This window comes from Chaetodon auriga, chromosome 9, assembly GCF_051107435.1.
Source record: "Chaetodon auriga isolate fChaAug3 chromosome 9, fChaAug3.hap1, whole genome shotgun sequence".
NCBI classification, from domain to species: Eukaryota; Metazoa; Chordata; class Actinopteri; order Chaetodontiformes; family Chaetodontidae; genus Chaetodon; species Chaetodon auriga.
Genome location: NC_135082.1, coordinates 8,551,738 through 8,565,577, shown reverse-complemented (window position 1 = coordinate 8,565,577; position 13,840 = coordinate 8,551,738). Strand labels below are relative to the sequence as shown.

Sequence of the window (13,840 nt, the reverse complement as noted above, 5' to 3'; positions counted from 1 at the left end):
ACATAACAAGAACACGTGCAGTTCATGTCTTAACCAAGTAACCAAAAATACTTTAGTTGGACATTGAGTATGTGAATCAAGTGTCACGCTTACAGAACATGCATTTTGTGCTGTAATGGCAGAATCAAGACAAGATGCACATGTAAGTTAGAAACAAAAACTGAGTAGAAATAGAACATACGCAAATAGAAATATTCAAACATCCAACCCCAAACAGTGGCAAATAGAAGAGTTACTCTCACCATCAAACCACAGAACCATAGAAAGTATCGGCTGTTCTACATGTGCTATCATAACCTAATAAATCCGACAGCACTTGAGGGCAGCATAGAGGTTACATTAAAGAGTATTTTTGATGTGTCCTTTAACAGTTAATGAACCACCTTACCATTAAATCACGCTTATCCGCAGACTCACTCATAGTCATTACAAGCTCAGACTTTACATCAAATGAGATTTGGAAATTCGTCATAGATTTAAAGGTCAGTGGAAAGTCGTAGCCAATCCCAGGCACCATGCATACCTGTAGCAATGGCCTCATCGTTCCCCGACAGGTTATTCTGCACACACCACACTGTATGTTTTTTTATTTTTATTGCTTTGTTTTCATTTGCTGCCACCGAAAAATAGGTTGGATGGATCTCTTTATGGGCGGATAAAGCCAACATTAATCCGCCTGTCAATGTGCAGTTAAGGCTTTGACTTTTTTCTGTCTGTGCAAGATGAAATACCCTGGTAAACAATTATATTCTCTCGTCATCATATCGTGACTTCAAAATCAACGCATTTCAATTGCTTAAAATAGCTATATCTGACCTCAATTTTGAACTACTTTACTCAGTGATTATCAGGATGAATCACTTTAATACAGTTAATAGAAAGTATTCCGCAAATTGAACTGAATTTGTACGCTACTATTTACATAATGAGCGTTGTGAAGTTCTTGTACACATACTCCCTGCCTGGAACATCTTTACGTCCGCTTTGTTGACGTCTCGCACGTACTCTTTCGCTCTCCGCCATCCCAGCATGCACTGCGAGGTCTGCAGTATATTATTGACAAAGAAAAAAGCCTGGAGAGAAACAACAACAGGGTGGGATCAGAAGCACAAACCCTGGTGATAGTGCCAACGTTACACGAACCTGAGCGCTGACAACAAGGTAAAGTCTCACCCTCACATTTTCCTTGGAATACAAGAGCTCTGGGAGATATTCTGTGTAATGACACTGCGTGTAGATAGCGTTAACAGGCTACCAGCTAACATCTAAGGCTAGGGTTTCCGTAGTCGGCTAACGCTAGCCAACATTAACGCTCTTGTTTAGCGTTAGCATTACGCTGTAACGATGTTATTGCAGTACCAGAGCGAGCAAAAGCCGTCAAATTGTGGGGTTTAGGTGGAGAATAACCATAGGAACAGTATAATTTGCCTAAATCACTTTGTTGCTAAATTTATAATCAACACATTTGCATAAAGACATTTTTTCTTGTCTGTTTACGTTGTCACTTATGATTACACTGCAGTTTATAGGCAGCTTACTTTTTATGCTTAGACGTAACGTCAATTCCAAACAGTTGGTTAGACAGCTCAGCTATTCGCGACACAATATGCCTCAGATAGTAAAAACGCTCGAATAAAGCGTTGTTGCTGCAAATGTAATGAATTAATTATGACTTTTATGTGTACGTGGAGAAAGAAAAGTGTTGCAACACCACGAGCCTCGCTTCCTCGAGCTCGACTGTAACCATGTAAACACACGGGAGCACGTGACCAGCCACATGGCGTTCACTTAAGTGTTTGAACGACGGTGTTGTTTAAACCTGCATAAGTTCCGTGAATGAAGTCGCTCTGGCATCTCCTTTGGATGATTGAAGCATCCAGTTATTTAACCCTCAGTGTACAGTTTGAAAGAATGGTCCCTTTTAGATTTAGGTTTAGTATGAACTAGCTTATGTAAACTTGATTTTAATGTACAAGGTGTTACTACTTCTTGCACTTCAGAATAGTTTAAACCATAGCTAGGCCAATATACCAGTTGATAGTAGCTTATTACAGATTTAAGAGTGTTAAAATACATGCTAGTCAATAACTAACAAGAAATTGCAACACTGAACTGCTAAAGACAACATATCTTTAAGGTGGACTATGTAATTAATCATCATCAGCCAATAAACTGTTTTTAGATTTTTTAAGATCTCAAATATGAATAAAAGTAATGCTTCAAAAATCCAGAATCAGTTGGGCTGTACGTGAAAGTGCATCATATACTGCAAGCTTCATTTTATTTGACTTGTGCAAAATATTAAGGAGTACAGTAGCTAGCATCAGTAGCTGTTACAGCTTACATACATGGAATAAAAAATGCCATATTTCCTCCTGAAATGTAGTGGAAATCAAAAATGTAAATAAGCGGAATACTATGCCTCCTCTGTAAATATCCTTTTATTATCTCATCACCTGTTTCTCCTCACAGTACCATGTCATGGCCCTGAGGCAATGAGAGCGGGAAGTGCCATCTCCACCTAAAGGGAGTTCACAGAGATTGATAGTTTGTGGAGAGAGGGGTGGGGGGCCTAGGCAGACCACGGACGGGGAAGGAGAAGAGCTCAGCTGAAGCCAATGCAGCAGCAGCATCGACAGCCTGAGCTGGTGGAAGGAAGCCTTCCCGTGTTCGTGTTCCCCACTGAGCTTGTCTTCTACGCCGATGATCAGACGTCTCACAAGCAGGTGCTCACCCTCTACAACCCCTATGAGTTCGCTCTCAAGTTTAAAGGTCAGTTGGCAGTCTGTTTGTGATTCCTTGTATTATGTTTGTTATATACTCAAGATTGTCTAGATATTCTTGTATTTCTTTTAATATAATTTCTTTATCAGTGCTGTGCACGGCGCCAAACAAGTACACAGTGGTGGATGCCACCGGAGCAGTCAAGCCACAGTGCTGTGTTGACATGTGAGTTTGTTTTTGTGTACAGCAGTGAGGACTCCATGAGCTTGTTGTTCAATGTGGATCACCCTGGTCACCAGTCTTTATTGTTCATTGATTACTTTGCTAAGTATTAACATGGTTTATACAGCCAACATTCCTGTCTGGTCAACTAAATAGTCTGTCTAACTTTCTGTGTCCTCACAGAGTAATCAGACACAGAGATTTGCGGCCATGCCATTATGGGGTGTACGACAAGTTCCGACTGCAGGTGTCGGAGCAGAGTCAGCGGAAAGCTCTGGGTCGCAAAGAGGTGACGGCCACGCTCCGTCCGTCCGCCTCACAGGAGCCGCCCAGCCCCCGGCCCCAAGATGAGGAACGCAGAATCAAAGAGCAGTTTGCAGACAGCGAATTCTTTGAACAGACTGCATTTCAGACAGGTAGGGTGAAGGACTGTTGTCTTACCACTAGATGGAGCCAGATGTTTATAAGCGCAAATATGAGAACTTTTTCCCATTCACAGAACATGGTATGTTACATTGATTGTTGTGGGCTGTAAACATATTTGTCTTATCTTGTACGAAGCAGCCAATTTGTCCCACAAACACAGTATGACAATAACAACATACTAATGTACAAGTTGTAGTCATCTCTTGTGTCTGTGTTCTCATTAATACTGTGCTTCCTGTTCAGATTGCCACATACAGTTACATCTTTTTGTAAACGAAAGAACACTGTTTTTCTGCACTCAGCCCAGTAGGAGAGCAATCTTGCAGGGCATCACTGTCATTTAAAGCGGAAGTACGGGCTGAAGCCTCATGGTATACAGCCGACAGCTGTACGGAGGATACATTTTTATATAACTCACTCATTTAAATTCTATGAAGGTTTAAAGTTATGCAGAATTACGGGTATGGCCACTTTGAGTGACAGCTTGCTGCTAGGTTTCAGTCACCAGACTTCATTCTTTCCCAGTTTTGGTTAGGCGGAGTCAGGCACTATGTCCATTGTTTTATAGTCTATGGTAGTAAGTAGTGGGCTAAGATAGCCACAGACAGGCTGGGGAAGCTTTATTTTGGTGTTTTCGTGGGATTGGTTTGCATTCTTTAAATCACTTGTTAGCCATTCTGAGTGATGAGCATGTGATCCTGGTGTGTGTGTGTGTGTGTGTGTGTGTATGTGTGTAGAGAGCCGTCCTGTTGCTGGAGGCCCCAGTCTGCTGACGGTGCTGCTTGGGCTGGTGTGTATGGCCGCCCTGATGCTCCCGACGCTGGGGGAGCAAGAATCTACTGTGCCTGTCTACCTCCACTTAAGTGTTAACAAGAAACTTGTAGCTGCTTATGTTCTCGGTAAGTAATTAAAAGAAGAATAAGGTTTTCATTGTATGTGAAAATTCCTTTTTCATTGTGAACAACACTGCTGTAGTCTGAGTCACACTGTTGAAAAAGTACGTGCTGGAGTATAGGACATCCTGTTGTTCTGTTTTGTTATATTTTAGGTCTTCTTACGATGGTCATCCTACGCACATGAAGTGCTGTAAGCTGAGAAGAGAAGGGAAAATGATCTGAAGAGGAAGAGAACCGTCTCACACCGGAGGCACTACTGCACTTCAATGAGTACAGCTGACAGCAGGGGGGTGGGGTGCTTATTCAAATTACCCCACTCTCATTTTAGTATATTTGTTTTCAAATCCACATATTTGTGTTAGTACATAAATTGACACAATACCGAACTGATGCAAGCAGCGGAGACCTCCGGTGTGTAAGCCAGGTAGTGTGAGAGGAGCTGTCCCTGAGCAGGGCCGGAGAAGAAACATGAGGCCATTCAAAGTGTTGTCTGGCCTCATGTTCCCTGTGTCTGTATGTTTATTGCCATTATGTAACAGAACATGGTTGAGTGTGAAGGACATGCAAACATGATACATGTATATAAAGCCATTAAAATTTTGTTATGGTATTCACCTGTAACCATCATTATACTGATGTTTTCAAGCATTTTTAGTGTAGACTCTGAGGACTAAATGCATTTCTTTGCATGTGTGGATACCTTATTTGAGTTTTTAATTATTACAGGAGTCAAGATACTTTTACATGTCACCAAAGGAAAGATCTTTTTAAGACAGTGGTTTGTGCGCCGTACTATATCAATGCTTCATCAGATGTTAAATAAAGTCTCAATACAGCTGTGTGGTATAACGTTCATAGATCAAATCAGATTATTTTCTTCACTAGTTTGGTCAGGAGGGCGTAGAGCACAAAACACCACAATAAGGCCTCTGTTAGCATATTATGATGGTGACTGAAAAACAAATCCCACAGTCTCTCCCGGAGCTACATGTTATCAGGCTTGACAGCTGACACAAGCATGATTTACCCCTGCTTGTGTACCATTTGGTTCCACAGCAGTTTATAAGGTTTAGCGATGACATTTTAAATTAGTATGAGTTTGAGCGCTCCGGACAAGAAAAATGCTTCTTGGAATTTTCAGAGCCGCTACATACACTCAGTAAATGACGTCGTCCTGATGTCCACTGTGATTGTGGTCACAAAAGAAACAAGCATAGGCGTGGTGTTAGCCAGCCTGGCAGAGTACAGCCTTTCCATTAGATACACAGTACAGCATGAGAAAATGTGCCGAATTCATGCCCTGAACACTTCTGATGACTTAAAATCACCTTGGGAAAAGTAACGTCGACAGCAGGACAAGCTGCTTCCGTTGTCTTACTTGTACAAAGGAAAACGACATTCAGTAAATGAACTCCAGCAACACCTTTCTTTAAATTAAAGGGCACAAAAAAATGATTTACAATCACTTCCTCTTGTACATATTTTGTAATACACTGAAGGCTACAGAGCCACGAAGGGGTTCAGACGTGACACAAGCGACATGGACCACGGGGCCATGGCCGCCTCAAGCAGGTCTAGGTGCAAAGATCACAGTCGAGGCTTCACCTTTACATACTGTATTCTTTAAATCTTGTTTCATGAGAAAGTTTAACTTCTCCCCTGCATACACACAGGCTGTAACATTACAGGATTGAGCGTCCTGTGCAAAAAGCTCCATTAATAAATGTAACCACAGCAGAAACAGCTGTCTCTTTACAACGTGACGGTGCCGATTTGTTTTCACTGCACATTCCAGCCGTCAGATCATTTGGTGTAAATGATAACACAAATGGTTCTTTTACTGGGGATAGACACCTATCACCATCCAATTTTTATAATAAACATTTTCTTTTTTCCATAAATAAGAACATTTTGCCAGAAGAAAGGAAACGACATCATTTCTATACTCTGCTTATCTACAAAATCATCCTGACAAGAATACAGGACACAGAGAAAGCTTTAGTGTTGAAACCCAACAATGATGACCATGGCATCCACAGTGACCTGCCAGGTGCATTCATACTAGCCAATTCAAGTTGCAGCAAGTCGTGTGAGCGGGGCCTTAAAAGCCAAACTGCGGGGAGAAAAAAAAAAAAAATCACCACAGTTCACAGCCTCTATGATAAAAATAAGAATATCTGCTGAAAACATAACTTCTCTTACAGTAGAACAGTAAGGAAATCACCATAGCTGTACCCCAAAAGCAGCTCATGTTCCTTTACAAAGAAAACTTCGCTGCTGAAGACTTGTGCCCACATTCACCACACAGCCAATCACAAACTTCAAACTATGTACGACAATTGACGAGGTTAATATGTACATAATTACAAACGAAGCAGGAAAACAATAAGTTAAATCTTTTCTTACAAAAATCTGCAGACTGCGTACATACAAAGGCCTGTGGACAGAAGCTTTCCAGCACAAAAACAGGGAAATGTACACATCCAATAGTCTTTTTGTTTGTCCAGTGCTCAGTGTCTCTCTCCAGTGAGGGGGACTGGTCGGACTGATTTGAAGCATAGCCACTTATGAACACAGTATCACAATGAAAGCCAAGCACCATCCAAGATCCTCTACTAGCAGCTGGTGCTCACAGTGTCTTCAGTCATTCCTAGTTTCACTAGGCTTACCACTTACACACAAAAACTCATCCAAGGCATTCATTTCCTTAATTCAAACACATCTAGATCTATGAAAGCAACCGCTCTGAAACAAACTTTCCCCTGAAGCCAAATCTAGGCGATGGTGAGGTGGGGGGGGGTCTGAGAAGGAAACCTGTTCCCTGGAGAGAGGCTTTTTGGCTCCAGTCCTTCATGGTGTCTCCTGGTCTCCCATGCTCACTTGGGGGACAAATCCTGGAGGGAAGCGAAGGGGGAGTTGCTGGACGAGGAGGGCGACACTCCCTCCATTTTGCCTGGCGAGTCAGTGGAGGAGCCGATGCTGCTGAGGCTGCCGTCCAGCAAATCTGGAGAGTGACTGAAAAAAAGTCACATTCAGTAAGACTGTAGGCTGTCATAACTGTGACCATGGCAAACATCTGCTGTATCACAGTCTATACTGTCTTTTTGGGGACAGAACTGATAAAAATCTCATCTTTGGTTCTGCTATTGGAAGACTCCAGTTTAAATACTACATTTAATGTATATTTTTTACATACTTATGAAATGAAGGGCCATTCAGAGGGAAGAGTTGTCATCAAACTGTACAACTCCTCCCTCTGAATGGCCCTTGGACTTTTTCACTCCCTGTCAGATCATTCATATTTATGTCTACGTGTGTATTTGATGGTTCTCTGTGTGTGTGTGTGTGTATAGTATATAAACTATTTAAAAGGCAGTTGTCTATGGGCAATTACCAAGACAGTGTGATTCTGACAGGTTGTTAAGAGATTTTTTTGGTTGATCCACAAAGTCTTACCAGGAGCTGAGATCCGACAAGTTGGAGACATCAGAGGACAGCATGGTGGTGGTACCCTGGAAGAGCCTCTTGGGCTGACTCTCTGTCTCCATCTCCCCTGCAGAGGAAAGGGGCCCTGACGTTTAGGAATCCTGCTCAAAACACACAGTCTGTGGCCACTTTAAAAAAGGGACACTTGGGTGAAAACTAGTGTTTTATTCCAACTATAATATAGACTTTTAATTTAATACTTTAATACTGTAGCAACTCTTTTCATAGATAAAACCCCATTTATATTATACAGTCAACATTTCCCCAGTTGTGTTTAACAATCTTTAGTCTGGACACAATGCGTTGAATTTACAGCAAATACCATCTACATATACGTTATGTGACTCTCGTGGTAGAATTGAAACAAACAAGAAGAACTTATTGTCAAAGTATTTAAGACCATCAGGCATGGTTGGTACCTCACCTTTGCGTTTTATTGGCCCAAGTATGCTGGCTCTGATGCAGTTGATTGGACTTTGACTCCGTCGGCTAAAGAGCACAGAAAACTCTTTGTCAAGGCAGTATATTTTGACATGCAGGCAGTCAGTGGCCATCAGCCACAGTTACAAAATCTGTCATCTTAAGATCAGTCATGCAGATAAAATGATTAGTTTACTCAGACATATCTAAAAAGTTAAGGAAACAAATTGTTATTGAGTACATAGAAATCATCTTTTTCTCCTACTAAGACTGGCAAAAGAAAAAACATTTTATGCCATCGGGGAGAAATTAGTCAAACTGGAGCCAGCTGGTGCTCCTGTAGTCTCTCAGTAAACAGAGATGTTAATCAAACAGATGTTCATTTAGAATAGGAGTAAAGTCACACTGGTAGATTATGAGGTTATTAACTGTAGATTTTAACTCAGACGTCATGCTCACCTGAAGCGTCGTGTCGGGCTGGGTATTGGGCTGGGTGTCAAGCCATTGCTGCTCACAAGGATTTGTAGTGAAGGAGAGAAACACTGCTGCTTCCACGAGGGTGACAGAAGACACACACAAGATTGGAATGAAGTCAAAGACACAGAATCAGCATCGAGGCATGAAAATGTGCACAAATGCAGTCAGAATTTGACCGGGACCAGATAAAGGCAACGCTCTCATAACTGTTCAGGCTGTTTTGGTATATTTAAGAAGCTATCTTTGTAAAATTAAGGTCAAGATAAAGCTGCAAGTTCTGAGGCTGAAAAATGAAGCCAATGCAAAGTGCCAAAAACTGCAGCTGGCTGGCTTCAAAAGCAAGTCAGTCCCCATAGACCCCCATATTAAAATGCCCAACATTACAGCAGAAATAAACATGTTCACAGCATTGCACAAAAAGTGCTTTTGGTTTCTTTAGCTAATTTCCCTGACCATGATAACTGCATGGGCAGAGAATCTTTATACAACTGACTTGTTGAAATTATATTAAGGTGTACAGGGTTATACAGAATTACAGCTATGGCTGCTTTGAATGACAGCTAGCCGCTAGGTTTCAGCAACCAGGCTTTATTTTGCCAGCCTCAGCTCCACCCACGCTCCAGCTCTTTGCCCATTTTTGGAGGCAGGCACTACGTCCATTATTTTATATAGTCTATGGAAGTAACCACTGGGCTTGGGGCCAAGACAGCCACAGACAGGCTGGAGTATGTGCAGTGGTTGTACAATGGTGGAAGAAACTCACGTCACCTCTGCCTCTGGACACCTGGTTGATTCCTGTTGCTTTTTGTACTGCTAAATGAACTGCATGTGCAAAGCATCCAATTTGGATGCCTGGTCCAGCTTCACTGATTGCATGGACAACATTTCTAGCATTTTCTAGCAGTCTGTTGTGACTGGAATTGTGTTTCCTAGCCTCTCCAACTTCCTTTCTGACACTGCCCTCAGTTCCTCTGCCAGATGTGTGCTTGTGTGCTGCTAAAATGGGGGGAGTTTGCAGAGCTTTGCTATTGACATTCCAGTCGGATGTCATGTAGTGCACTGTTACTGTTAAGTGACACTTGGTAGCCTGAGAAGTCCACCCATCATCAGTTGTGAAAGCAACAACACATGTCACAACTGCAGCTAGCACTTGTTTATAAGGGCTTGGTAGGATTTATTGGCTGAAATATGGACAAGAGGGAACTTTGTAGTGGGGCTTGATTACTTTCAACATGTGTCTCAAACCCATCTTCTTCACAACAGAGTATGGTCGCATGTCCACTGCTATAAAAGCACCTATGGCATTTGATGTTGGCCCAGTCTACAATGTTAGCAAGAGGCTGCTGAAATGCCACGGGTTTGCACACAGTGTTTTCTTCCTTGCACCAGCAATGCTCACATTTGGGTGATGCCTTCTTAAACTTCAACGTACAACCAGCAACATACCAGACTGCAGCTGAACAATGTCAGCATCTAGCTTTAGTCCATCCGGTTTAATCGCTGTTCATGGTAACTACAGACTGCACTGTGCTAAATTAGTGGAAATCTCTCTGTGGCATGCACATGTGTGAGTACATGCTTCGTGGGGTTGCACAAACACCGTACCCGTTGCCAAAGTTGATATGGGGGAATCTTGGCGTTTTAAATTAAGTTCCACACACACAAATGTTCTAATCGTGCAGTGGTAAAAAACAACACTGCATTCATTCGGTAAACATGCATGCTGAACCAATAGACCCACATGGAAAATTTGGGGTTTGAGCATGTGATGCAGGTTTCTTTACACAAATACTGATACTGCTTGCAATGTAGAAAAGTCATTTTATGAAGCTGCAGAAAAATGACAAATTTACCCCAAAATCTCAGCAGGAACAAAGTTTTTGTGCTTTCCTGGCCACCACACAGACTTCAGTTCATTAATCTGATTGCAAGTCATTAGGAAAATCAGGTTACCGAAACTATGAAAATGCTGTAACTACAACGGTCACCTGGTTACTCACAGTATAATCAGATTATGTGCATGTAAACATACTGAGGTCAGATGTACCTTTTTTCCAATTCCTCTAGTTGGAGATGGGGCAGGCGACACGGGTACAAAGTCGATGCGCTTCGGAGATGAAGATGCTGACTTCTCCAAATCATTGTCACTCTGAGAACACATTTAAGAAATCGGTGGCCATTCCATCTCACAACATATCCATACAGTGTAGTGGTCGTAAAAATCATTAAAAAAGAAAAATGTTGGAGTATAATACTACCGACTCAGTCTGACCTTGAAAGACTGGTGGCCCTGTTAACTCCCAAAGTGTTAATCTAGCATGTTTGTACTTGAGCTCTCCATAGATATCGAGAGCCAACAATGGCACAGGGCCAAAGCATGCAGTGGGAAGGTTCAAAAGAATTCAGTCAAACACATCAACAAGACCGATGGCATTGGACAAAATGTAATGAAGAATCACGCTTTACCAGACTAAGGCTTTCTTCCCAGGACTGACTCATTTGCATTGCGGCTTGAACTTCCCTGTGTTTACAAAAATAGAAAACAAGGAGTCAGTTGCCTATAAGCATTTTACCCATTAAAAAACCACCAACTGCATTGACAAACACATCATGTACCGTTCATGAGCAGTCTCTCGGTTCATCACGTCTACACCCTCTTCCTGCAAGAGCACACAGGCCGGTTAATGGTCATCAAGTCTTAGTTTACCGAAAATGTCATCTTAGCTCTTCTGAATTACATACATTCTTCAAACAGATCACAATATAAAAACATTTTTCTATCCCATGCCATTGCAGTGCAATATTTACAACCTTGATCTTATCTCAAAAGCTGAAACTGAGCTGTTTTTCATTTCACTTTTATCAATCACACCGAGCCAGTAGATGACACCAGAGTAAGCATTTCCTCTGTTGGAGTCTTATACTACCAACTGACCGACTCTGAAAGATCGATGGCCCTGTGAACTCCAAAAAGTTTCTCTAGCATGTGTTTTAGACACCATCACTCCCTATGGCTGGAGAGGGAAACAGTGGTCTAACATGCTCCTTTTTAACATTTCCAGGGGTGGAAAACAGCAGCACCCTGTCTTACTTGTTTTATCTGATGAAGCCTGGTGCTGGGAACGCGAATAGGTGATGAAGGGACCTGTGTAGAAGGATGTGTGTGAACAGAACATTCAATACTGAATAATTCAAAAACACAGGATTCAAAGAGTATTAAACACAAAGCAGTGTACCATATTGGGCCTGTTGACAACTGTAGTGCTATTTCTCCGGTTACGCAGGACCTCTCTCTGGAACACTTGGGAGTTATCACTGGAATGACAAATTCACAGACCATCCATATGTCACGCATCTGCTGCCCATGAGGTCAATGTACTCCAATGTGAATGAAAGAGGACAAACACATCATGCAGCAGATTACTGTAACTATATCATATTGTAGAACCTTAAGCCATTTATCATGGGTGCACTGTTGGATCTTCTCAAGTGTCCATCGCTCTGAACTAGTGAAGATGGGATTTCCAGATCCAGCTCCATCTTTTCTTGTGGCAAGACTCTTGAATTGTTCATTTTGCTAGCTAACGCTGCCTATGACCAATTCATGAACTTAAAATGGCTAACCGCTCAGTGTGAGGTTACATTGTTGCTCTCCAGTCTTGGCTAACTTTACACGTTTTGAAGAAACATCATCAATCAGGCGACTGAGCTGACAAACTAGCTAGCGCAATGCAGTTTACCGAGAACTATCTGCAAGGCCCTGTGCTATCAACTTATTTATAAGCAGCTTAACGCTGACTTTTCATCATAATAGCGCTATCTCTATAATTCTTCATATTACAACTTCATGATGGTCAGCCAGAACTGGCCCGCGCCAACGTTGTCTGTAACGTTAAGACCAGTCACCAACTTTCCTGATGGATGGTTAGCATACCGTGGCTACATACCGCACAATGCCCGGCAACTGTTAGCTACCGACCCGTTAGTCTGCTGGTACAAGGCAGCCGCGAGTGACGACTGAAACGCGAGTAAACTAGCACTGCATGTTAGCGCGGTAAACTAGCTATCGTTAGCCAAACCGAGCAGCCGCCTACTCTGACTGCAAAATGAGTGCTCTTCTGGAGTTCAAGGTAGGTGACGTTAATCTAACGACGCTGCTGGTAAGAGATTCTCACAGCAGCTAGCTAATGGAAGATACTGTAGCTACACGTATTGCTAGCTAATCGATTCAGCTCGGCTACCTAGCCACATAGGCTAACGAGCTAACTTAGCATCAACGCCAATAGCCACAATGCCATGTCCAGCGAGAGGCCGGGTTACCATTCCACTAAATGTTCCTGTCCGTCAGCGCGATAGCTACTACGGATCACACAAGCAAACTAAACCGTGCCCGTTGTTAACATGCAAGGCTCTACAGTTTCGTTTCGTCGGACGCCGCCTAGAATGAACAAGATTCCATGTAGCGCTTATAAGCTAGCACCTAGCAGCAAACTTCACGCCCCTTTTAACGTTAGCGGACCTGTCCAATGAAATTGCCTCATTTGCCGGCGTGCGAAGGCGCAATGTGTCGAACAGCATCATCTGGTTCCTGGATGAACTCATACATTTACGCTACCTGCAATTTCAGTGGTCAAGAGTAACACTTGAGTCGAAGGACACATTGTGTTGCATCAAAAGTACCTGGTCCCCCGACATCTTTACCCAGCAGGAGGCCCTGTGCAGAGATAACCGCAGCAGGAGGACGGAGGTACGACTGCTCCGGAGGATCTCCCTATTTCACGAGTTACTTACAGCAGTCAAGCTCTCCACTGCTCCACTATTATACTGTCCACAAATAAGTTCATGCTGATTACCATCATGCCAGTTATTGTATCCTTCAATATATGTGTATATATTTTAATTTATAGTGTTGTTTGACGTTTTCATTGAGAACATGAATGAACAAAATGATGCAGAAATTTATTCAATTGTCCCATATTGAAGTTTTCTTGACTTGCAATCAAGAAATACATGGAATGGTTTCAAACAAGCTCACATAATAATTGGATGGATTCAAAGATGAGTGTGAGAAAAATGTGCTTTGCAGTCAACATCTGTTCAACAAGAAAAATGTCTTTCAGCAGGTAATTGAGTCAACTGTGTTTTTCTGGACTCTGTGAATGGTTACACAGTGGACAACATGTCCTCTG

General features: G+C 42.3%; 2 protein-coding genes and 2 non-coding genes across 4 annotated transcripts; 1 reads left to right on the top strand and 3 right to left on the bottom strand.

Annotated features, from left to right (window-relative positions):
• The first annotated feature begins 1,023 nt into the window (after nt 1–1,023).
• mospd1 (motile sperm domain containing 1) lies at nt 1,024–5,117 on the top strand. Its single transcript, XM_076739903.1, has 6 exons — nt 1,024–1,161; nt 2,473–2,772; nt 2,874–2,949; nt 3,130–3,362; nt 4,110–4,271; nt 4,421–5,117. The coding sequence occupies exons 2-6, from the start codon at nt 2,619–2,621 to the stop codon at nt 4,450–4,452; spliced, it is 657 nt and encodes a 218-aa protein (XP_076596018.1). The 5' UTR covers nt 1,024–1,161; nt 2,473–2,618; the 3' UTR covers nt 4,453–5,117.
• Nucleotides 5,118–5,675: 558 nt separating this feature from the next.
• pabir2 (PABIR family member 2) lies at nt 5,676–13,157 on the bottom strand. The gene is made up of 10 exons (XM_076739901.1): nt 12,100–13,157; nt 11,888–11,966; nt 11,743–11,796; nt 11,268–11,311; nt 11,118–11,172; nt 10,699–10,800; nt 8,634–8,719; nt 8,179–8,243; nt 7,725–7,821; nt 5,676–7,283 (listed from the first exon to the last, which is right to left on the bottom strand). The coding sequence occupies exons 1-10, from the start codon at nt 12,222–12,224 to the stop codon at nt 7,145–7,147; spliced, it is 846 nt and encodes a 281-aa protein (XP_076596016.1). The 5' UTR covers nt 12,225–13,157; the 3' UTR covers nt 5,676–7,144.
• LOC143326353 (small nucleolar RNA U109) lies at nt 10,888–11,024 on the bottom strand. The gene has a single exon (XR_013077628.1). It is a non-coding gene; the product is annotated as a small nucleolar RNA U109 (small nucleolar RNA).
• LOC143326354 (small nucleolar RNA U109) lies at nt 11,557–11,696 on the bottom strand. Its single transcript, XR_013077629.1, has one exon. It is a non-coding gene; the product is annotated as a small nucleolar RNA U109 (small nucleolar RNA).
• Nucleotides 13,158–13,840: the final 683 nt, after the last annotated feature.

Coding starts and splice junctions, on each gene's coding strand:
- mospd1 (XM_076739903.1), top strand. CDS start 2,619: ATGCAGCAGCAGCATCGACAGCCTGAGCTGGTGGAAGGAAGCCTTCCC. Junction 2,773..2,873: donor GTTCGCTCTCAAGTTTAAAG/GTCAGTTGGCAG, acceptor TTTCTTTATCAG/TGCTGTGCACGGCGCCAAAC. Junction 4,272..4,420: donor TGTAGCTGCTTATGTTCTCG/GTAAGTAATTAA, acceptor GTTATATTTTAG/GTCTTCTTACGATGGTCATC.
- pabir2 (XM_076739901.1), bottom strand. CDS start 12,224: ATGAACAATTCAAGAGTCTTGCCACAAGAAAAGATGGAGCTGGATCTG. Junction 8,720..10,698: donor CTAGAGGAATTGGAAAAAAG/GTACATCTGACC, acceptor TCGTGGAAGCAG/CAGTGTTTCTCTCCTTCACT. Junction 7,822..8,178: donor TGGGCCAATAAAACGCAAAG/GTGAGGTACCAA, acceptor TTTCCTCTGCAG/GGGAGATGGAGACAGAGAGT.